The 8,470-nt window shown below is 35.7% G+C and overlaps 2 protein-coding genes across 2 annotated transcripts; one reads left to right on the top strand and one right to left on the bottom strand.

Annotated features, from left to right (window-relative positions):
• Positions 1 to 38: 38 nt before the first annotated feature.
• Positions 39 to 5,726, top strand: LOC132185519 (disease resistance protein RPV1-like). Its single transcript, XM_059599283.1, has 7 exons — positions 39 to 226; positions 666 to 1,794; positions 3,223 to 3,495; positions 3,584 to 4,672; positions 4,759 to 5,000; positions 5,365 to 5,438; positions 5,716 to 5,726. Exons 1-7 carry the CDS (start codon positions 39 to 41, stop codon positions 5,724 to 5,726), a joined length of 3,006 nt encoding a protein of 1,001 aa, XP_059455266.1.
• Positions 5,727 to 6,050: 324 nt separating this feature from the next.
• On the bottom strand, positions 6,051 to 7,466 carry LOC132185013 (2-oxoglutarate-dependent dioxygenase DAO-like). The gene is made up of 3 exons (XM_059598829.1): positions 7,036 to 7,466; positions 6,632 to 6,950; positions 6,051 to 6,536 (listed from the first exon to the last, which is right to left on the bottom strand). Exons 1-3 carry the CDS (start codon positions 7,383 to 7,385, stop codon positions 6,285 to 6,287), a joined length of 921 nt encoding a protein of 306 aa, XP_059454812.1. The 5' UTR covers positions 7,386 to 7,466; the 3' UTR covers positions 6,051 to 6,284.
• Positions 7,467 to 8,470: the final 1,004 nt, after the last annotated feature.

The following is an 8,470-nucleotide window of genomic DNA, read 5'->3' as shown; positions in this document are numbered from 1 at the left end:
TGGACGAGCTAATAAAGATCCTCGAGTGTAGAAAAAGAATGGGAACACATGTTCTACCCTTGTTTTACAACGTAAATCCATCGGATATACGGAATCAAACTAATACTGTTGGAGAAGCATTTGTCAAACATGAAGAGAGGTTCAAAAATGATGAAATGAAGATACAGATGTGGAAGATAGCCCTAATAGAAGCAACAAATTTGTCCGGAAAGCATTTGGATAACATGTATTTCTCATCACTCTTGCGCCTTCCTTCTAGATTATTCTATATTTTGTTTTCTTCTAATTATTTTACAGCCTTATATATTCATAGAAACAAAAAAAGCACATCATTATACTTGTACACCTGCTTTCATGCATGTGAAGTATGCATCAACTATATATCTTACATTTAAAGATCTCTACATGTTATTAATCTTTTAAATAATTTTTGTTCAAGATTTAATTAAACTCTACCGATTATTTAGTTTTAGATGGTATAATTTGCTTAAATAACTTATTCATGACCTAATAATTGAAAATGAACTTTCCATTTGTTGTGGTATATATAGGTTTGTACCACTAACTTTTCTTTATAGTAGATCTAGCATGTTTACTACATAATTTCTATTCTTTTTATATGAAAGTAACTCATTAGATGTCTTGTTATCTTTTTGTATTTGTAGGAATGAACCTGAATTTATTTGCGAAATCATTAAATGGGTAAATTCCATATTAGTAAAAAAGGCATCTTTTGAAGTTGCCAAATATCCCGTTGGAATAGAGTCCCGTGTACAAGATGTAAATTCGCTTTTAGCTATAGATCAGAAGAATGACACTACATGCATGGTCGGGATCTTCGGAATTGGTGGAATTGGTAAGACAACTATCGTCAAAGCTATCTACAACTCGATTGCTTTTCAGTTTGAATGTAGTTGTTTTCTTGGAGACATTAGAGAAACTTCCAACAAAATAGGCGGTCTGATAAATTTGCAAAAAAAACTTCTTTCTAAGATCTTAGGAGGTTCAAGTCTAATAGTTGACAACGTTGATCATGGAATTACTTTGATAAAGCAGAGGCTTCGCAGTTTAAGAGTACTTCTAGTACTTGACGATGTGGATAAGTTGGACCATTTAGAAAAGCTAGCTGGAAAACGTGATTGGTTTGGTTTAGGAAGTAGAATCATCATAGCAACAAGAGATGCACATTTACTTATTGCACATGGGGTTGATTCAATATACCAAGTGAATGTGTTGAATGATAATGAAGCTCTTCAACTCTTTAGTTGGCATGCTTTCGGCAGTGAGAAACCTTACAACGATTTTGTTAAACTCACAAAACATGTACTGAGTTATGCTGGGGGCCTACCATTGGCTTTAGAAGTGCTGGGTTCGGAATTATCTGGTAAAAGTTCGTATGAATGGATAAATACATTGGATAAGTATAAAAAAATTCCTAATAAAACAATTCAAGAAATACTTAAAATAAGTTACGATGGGCTAGATGAAACTGTGAAGGCTATTTTCCTTGATATTGCTTGTTTTTTCAAAGGACAAGAATCAGATCATGTCACTAGTATACTAGAAGGGTGTGGTTTATTTCCATATAGTGGTTTATCAATGCTTGAGTGTAAGTCTCTCATATGGTATGAGTATTGGTTCAGTTCAACTCAGTCTTACAGAACATTGGAGATGCATGACTTGCTACAAGAAATGGGTAGAGAAATTGTTCGACAAGAATCACCTAAAGAACCTGGAAAGCGTAGTAGACTGTGGTTTCATGAAGATGTTAATCATGTTCTACAGGAAAATACGGTAAGAGTTATATTAAAAATCCCTTTTGATTTTAGATTTGTTTCATTTTCATAAGTTGAGCTACTAGAAAAATGAAATGTCACATGCAAATATGTGTATGTGGATACAAATATGTTACAGAAAATAATCAAATAATTGGAATGAATTTAATTTCAAAACCAAATAAAAATTACAATAATTACAATAGAGTCTGACTATTTAATTGGCTGTGTTTTTGTAAACTCATTTGTAAATTTGTTTTCAAATAACATGATAGTAAATTTATCTCGACCTCTATTTAGATTTTACAAAATAATATTTTGTTTGAGATTTTACAAAATAACAATTTTGCATGAATGTAGATGTTAATGTGACTTCAAGGGTTGAATAATCACATAAAAATAGTGACACTCATAATTGAAGGAGAACATGTGAGCATTGTGAGGTTAATCCCCCTTGAGAAAAAAAAAAAAAAAAAAATCCAATTAGAAATTTTAAAGATTATAATTAAGTTTTTTTTTTCTTAAAAAAAAAAAGTATAAATACAATTTTTGGAAATGCAAAAAGTTTAATAAAGAAAATGTTTTCAAAACAATCAGATTTTTAAAAACAGTAAATTGTTTATGCACAATTGTTTCAAGTGTAAGGGTGTTGATCGATTTCATGTAGAGCAACAAAAGACAGTAAAAGTCTTTTAAAAAAGTTGGGTTAGTGTTGCTGCAGCATGATGGTGGTGGCCACCCGAAGCACTTGGCGACCTCGCGATTGCCGCCAAGCTGCCAGATAAACACCGCGGTGCTTGCTGCAGCCACTATAATTTTCAACTTTTTTAATATTTATTTTATCTTGTATAAATATTTCTCAATTTTTGGTTTTTTAAAAACATTTCTCAAATTTTACCCTTTTTCAAACTTATTTTCAAAATCCAAAACTTTTTTTATTTTTTTTAGAAACCAAAACACTTCTCTTACCAAATACGAAGCCACTTTGAATAATTTATTTATTTATTTTGCAATAACTAATAAAAGAAATTTGAGGAATAATATTACAAAAGAGCTGAATATTAAATGGAATGCTTTTAATTAAGAAGAATAAATAAATCATCAATGGTAACTACTTTTATTATTTTAAAGATGTGCACAGTTTTATGAACAAATAATGGTAATATATGTATATATAAAATATAAATTAGTTTTGAGAATGTGATGATGAGTCACTTTAGGACATTCCAATAATAAAAACAAAGTAGTCATTATGAAAAAATAAAATAAAAGAATGAATATACGAATATACGAAGACAAACATATGGAGTATAAGCTTGTTTCTTTTTACAGAATAATATATTTATCAATATAATAATTATAGTTCTAGCCACCGTTAAAATATGGAGAACTTTATGTTATGATTTTTCTGGTAGACTTAACTAAACATTGTCTTGGACCTTGGTAGGGAACAAACGAAGTTGAGGGCATATTGATAGATTTGCCTAAGTCGAGCCGGATACACTTGAGTCCCAATGCGTTCGAGAATATGAAAATGCTCAGACTACTTATAAATCGTAATGCATATTTTTCTGAAGAGCCTAATTTTCTCTCTAATGGGTTAAGATTGCTTGATTGGCCTAAGTATTCAGGAGAATCTTTTCCCTCCAATTTTTGTGGAACAAACATTGTAGTTTTAAAAATGCATGACAGTCAACTCAAGAAACTTGAGGGAGTTCAGGTAGAATTATTGTTTTTAATATTTCTTGGTTTCAATTACATCTTTCAAAGTTCAAACTAATTTATTTATTTATTTTTTTTCTTGTCAGAATTTCCAAAGCATGAAAATTATGGATTTCACTAATTGTGAGTTCCTTGAAAAAATCCCTGACGTTTCAAGGATCCCACATTTAGTGAAGTTGATTCTTGATGGTTGCAAAAATTTAGTTGTGGTTCATCCTTCGGTTGGATACCTGAAGAATCTTGTTCTTTTGAGTGCTGTAGAGTGCTATAATCTTACGAGTTTTCCGAGCAGCATTGATTTGACTTCTCTAGGATCTCTTTTCGTTTGTGGTTGCTCAAGGCTTAAGAACTTTCCTAAAATTGAGAATCAAATGAAAAAATTAGAGTACATCGACTTTAGATATACTGGTATAGAGGAACTACCTTTATGCATTGGGCACCTTGTTGAAGTTAAACAATTACTTCTATCCGGTTGCACAAACCTTACGAATCTTCCTGATGGGATTAGTGAGTTGGAACAATTGGAGGAATTGTCTCTAGATTATACTGATATAAAAGAACTGCCTTCATCATCCATTGGGTACTTGGGTAGGATCACAACATTAGATCTAGAAGGTTGCACAAACCTCATGAATCTTCCAGATAACATTTATCAGTTGCAATGTTTGGTGATCCTTCGCTTGAAAGGATGCGAGGAACTTCGAGAAATTTTAAGACTTCCACCAAATGTAGTAGAAGTAGATGCTAGGGGGTGTGTGTCGTTGGCAATATTTTTAGAAGAAGCTAGAACATCTGAGGGGGTCAGAATGGCATCTCCGACATTGCAATCGTTGAGTCTTGGAAACAATGTCGTGACAGAATCGAATTTCTCGATTCAATGTGATTGCCCTTCTAGTTTGAAATTTCTATCTTTATCGCGTAGCGCTATTGTTAGCCTTCCTACGTGGCTCCACAGATTTGTTGGATTGGAGGAACTTTACTTGAACCGTTGCAAGCAACTTGAGGAAATTCCAGAACTTCCACCGAATATGAAAAAGGTAAATGCGAGAGGATGCACATCATTGAAAAGATTTCAATTTAATAATATAAACGATTTAACAATGCTTGAAGAGATTGACTTCTCCAATTGCCATGAAAATATGGGGGATGACCTGCAAATTCGTTTAATGAGTGAGGTACCTCTCTTACACCTATATATATACTTTTTAGTGTGTGCCTTTGTAGGTCTTATTACTAAAAATTTGTCATATCCATGTAACAGGGATATTCTACGGACCGTAAATTTGGGTGTATATTTCCAGGAAACAAGATTCCAAATTGGTTCAGCCATCGTAAAGAGGTTTCAAATACTAAATGGTGTGAGATAGTTATCAATGAGGCAGTACATTTGGATGGGGAGAATACAACATTTGCTTTCTCTACTGTTATTGGAACCGAGGGTGTGCATTCTTTTAAAATTCTTGTTGAAGTCATCAATAATGGCCAACGCATCTATTTTCACAGGTCTCATTATATATGGAATTCATCCGGCTTAGATCATGTATATTTGCATTATCCTGGTTCACAGTATTCTCAGTTAAAGATGGATAATCTTCGAGTTGTATTTAAATTTGAGGGTGAATATTCTTCATCAAGATTCTTTAAAAGTTGCGGATTTCATCTAGAACATAAATATAAAGGGAAAGGTTTAATGGATTCAACTTTCTAAGAACTTGGGACAGAGTCTTTAGCTTTGGTTATAATAAGGTTAGTGCTTCACATATTACAAGTGAATTTTGGGTGTATACATAATATTGCTTCTTACCCCTTGAAATTCGAAGCATGGTGTAGATATTAATGCTGTGAAACCAACATGGCTCATTTACAGGAATGATGATGATATAGACATTAGCTTTGTTTTGAGAAATGGTGATGGACGCTGGTGGTACAATCAAAGGGCAGGTAGTGGTTGGTAACCTTGAGTCAAAGGATTCATCCAGTCTTGTGTGTTTTTGGTATGTACGTTCTTGAATGGCATTCATGTTGAGCATTTTTATTACCGATTTTATTACCCCTTGAAATTAATATTGCTTTGCTTGAGGGACTTGTTTGTGCTTTTATAGTTTTTTTGCTTTATATTTTTGGTGACATAAATTCATCAGAAATGATAAATACTACTGAAGGACCTCCTAGGCATATTTCAGGATTTGATTTTGCTTTGGGTTTGTTCATTATGCAGGATTTGCGTAATTTCGCAGGCAAGTCAAATACCGCAACTTTCACTTCAAATGTCATGCTAGGGGTGTTACTCTCCATTGCCTCTCTTAATGATTCTTTTTTGTTAAGTGTTAAGTTCAAATTTTCCAAGCGATTATAAATTTATAATTGAATTTTGTGGCAAGGAATTGACTTGCGATTCTTAGATAAATGTTTAGCAACTCTAAATCCTATCGTCATAGTTTCTATCTGTCATGTAGTAAGCCATCTTAGTTAGACCCAAATTACAATGGGTAATGGCTACTTCTCTGTTTTCCTGTTTTATTTATGCAAGTATTATGCTAAGGCATTTCCGGGAAATAAGAATTCAAATTGCTTCCGCCATCATAAAGAGGTTTCAAATACAAATTTGTGCAAAATAGATATCAATAATCTTGTACATTTGGATTCGGAGAAGACATGATTTGCTTTCTCTGCTGTTATTGGAACAGAGCATGTACAAGATAAGCATTATTTTCAAATTCTCATTCTTCTTCCTCAATAAAATCCTGCGGCTATGAGTTCAGGTTGGTACGTAGGCTCTGTTGATGATCAGGAGTTCTGGGTGCGCACATGTTGGAGAGCTTCACCAGCTTTAAATTTGGAGGAAATATAGAGTTTTCTATAATCTTCATACGTAAAAGGGGCGTAGAGACGCGGGTGTTGAGAGTCGACGAGTTGAGGTGGGGCTTCAACTGCAGCCTCCTTGGGTCCTAACACAAATGAAGCAATTGACACTCGGATGCTTGCTTCCTTGCACTGCACTCGATGCTTCACGTTACAAAACCTTCCATTGCTCCATGCCTAGCTTGAACATCAACATACCAACATCATAATTAATGACATTTATTCATTTTACCATAAAAATTAATTAAATGGAAGCTAAGACAGCCGCCTACCTTAGCAACGTCCCCAAGGTTGACAAGGAGGGTGCCTGCGCAAGGATGAACTGCTACAAATGCACCAGACTTGTTCATCACTTCAAGCCCACCAACGTTTTCATCATCTTGAAGTATGGTTAGAAATCCTGAATCTGTGTGTATTTGTACGCCAGAGGATCCTACAGTTTCAGGGCTGAAGTTGTATTTGTTTATCCTAAACTGGCAAGCCCATCCCTTGAACAGTTCATGACTCGCCAACCCCATGCTTTTGGCCAACTTTCGCCCCAAATCAATGCCCAGCTCGTGTATTGCTTCAGCATACGCCTCTATTATCTCCCTGGCAATAAGAGCAGCGCAAGTAGAACCTTAAAGGAGAAAGAAAACTGAAGATAGTAGATTAGAAGGGAAGAAATTTAAGAAACCTCTGTTGAGGAGAGGCATCCAACTGAGAGCAAAAGGCTCGCACGGCCGCAGGGGAGCCCAAATCATAGAGCCCCAAGGCCTCGTAAAGAGGATTGGAATTGCTCGGTGCCACGTAGCCGCTGCCAGCAATCACATCGGTGTTGCGCTTTTTGATTTCCACGGGAAGATCAAGCAGTTCTTTCACCACTTTCTTCATCTCTGACATCAGACTTGCGGGGATCTTGTGGTTGACGATCCTGAAACAACCCCATTCTTCCGATGCTTCTCTCAATTTTTTATACTGCTCTAGATCTTCCATTTCCTGCATATCGATCACCGGAATACACTTCAAATTGCCGCCCTCCGCCATGTTTGCTATCTCTTACCCTTGTCGACTTTTAATGAACCACCGCTAATATATCAATAACCTAAAGGTAGGAAGAAGAAAAAGTTGGCAAGGGCTGAAAGGCAAAAGCCAAAGAAAAATATGAAAAAGGAAAAGGAGGAGTTTGGGACAAGTCACCTTCTCAGACAAAATTGGATTGCACATGTCGCGTGGGTGACAATGAGGACACACATGTTTAATGTGTGCCTTGATTTGTAAATTGTATCACTGAAAATTTTTCCATGAAATAAGATTTCAGATTGGATCAACGATGGTAAAGATGTCGGTTTTTTTTTTTTTTTTTTTTTACATGTCCACACAAGGGTAAGGGGAGGGAGAATTCGAATTAGTGACTTCCGCTTCTAGACGCGTGGTTCACAGCTGATTGAGCTACCCATTAGGTCGATGATGATTCTTTTTAAATTCTTGTTGAAGTCATCTATGATAGTTAAGAAATCTATTTTTATAAGTATTTAAATATATGTAATTTAGCCGACTCAGATCATGTATGGTTGCATTGCCATGGTTCACACCATTCTCAGCTAGGGATAGGCACGGGTCGAGGCGGGTCGGTTTTTGGGTGTTTTCCATACTTGACCTGCACTCCTCGGGTATTAAAATCATTACCCGAGACCCGGTTTTATTGGACAACACCCGCTGGGTTTCAGGATTTGCAGGGCAAGGCAGGTAATTTGGGTTTGTGTGGATTGTGCGGGTCAGGGCGGGTCTTCTTCTTCTTCTCTCCTGCGTCTCTCTCTCTTCCGATCCTCTCGCTTCCCCTCTCCTCTCCCTTTTCTTCTCTTTCTTTGTTCCTTTTCTTTCTCTTCTGGGTTTTCCTTTTTTTTCTTCTTCTTCATTCTCCCGTCTCTCCAGCATGCATCTCTTCTTTCTCCTCTTCCTTCTTCTTCTTCTTCTTCTTCTTCTTTCTCCCTGCGTCTCTCCCCCTCTCTTCTCTCCCTCTTCTTCTCTTCTCCCCTTTGGGTATTGCCCACCCCTATTCTCAGCTAAGTGTTTGAGTTAAATTTAAGTGTTAGTTAAAAATTCAAAGTATCAGAGAGAAAAAAAAAAAA

The sequence above is a fragment of the Corylus avellana genome, chromosome ca6 (genome assembly GCF_901000735.1).
Source record: "Corylus avellana chromosome ca6, CavTom2PMs-1.0".
Lineage (NCBI taxonomy): Eukaryota > Viridiplantae > Streptophyta > Magnoliopsida > Fagales > Betulaceae > Corylus > Corylus avellana.
The sequence above is the reverse complement of the archived record's forward strand: the minus strand, read 5'-3'. Positions and strand labels throughout refer to the sequence as shown.

Excerpts from the sequence above, each read along its gene's own strand:
- LOC132185013 (XM_059598829.1), bottom strand. The coding sequence starts at position 7,385 with ATGGCGGAGGGCGGCAATTTGAAGTGTATTCCGGTGATCGATATGCAG. Across the intron at positions 6,951-7,035 it reads GATGCCTCTCCTCAACAGAG|GGAGATAATAGAGGCGTATG; the intron begins GTTTCTTAAATT and ends TCTTATTGCCAG. Across the intron at positions 6,537-6,631 it reads ACCTTGGGGACGTTGCTAAG|GCATGGAGCAATGGAAGGTT; the intron begins GTAGGCGGCTGT and ends TGTTCAAGCTAG.
- LOC132185519 (XM_059599283.1), top strand. The coding sequence starts at position 39 with ATGGGAACACATGTTCTACCCTTGTTTTACAACGTAAATCCATCGGAT. Across the intron at positions 1,795-3,222 it reads ATGTTCTACAGGAAAATACG|GGAACAAACGAAGTTGAGGG; the intron begins GTAAGAGTTATA and ends GGACCTTGGTAG. Across the intron at positions 5,001-5,364 it reads CAACGCATCTATTTTCACAG|GAATGATGATGATATAGACA; the intron begins GTCTCATTATAT and ends GCTCATTTACAG.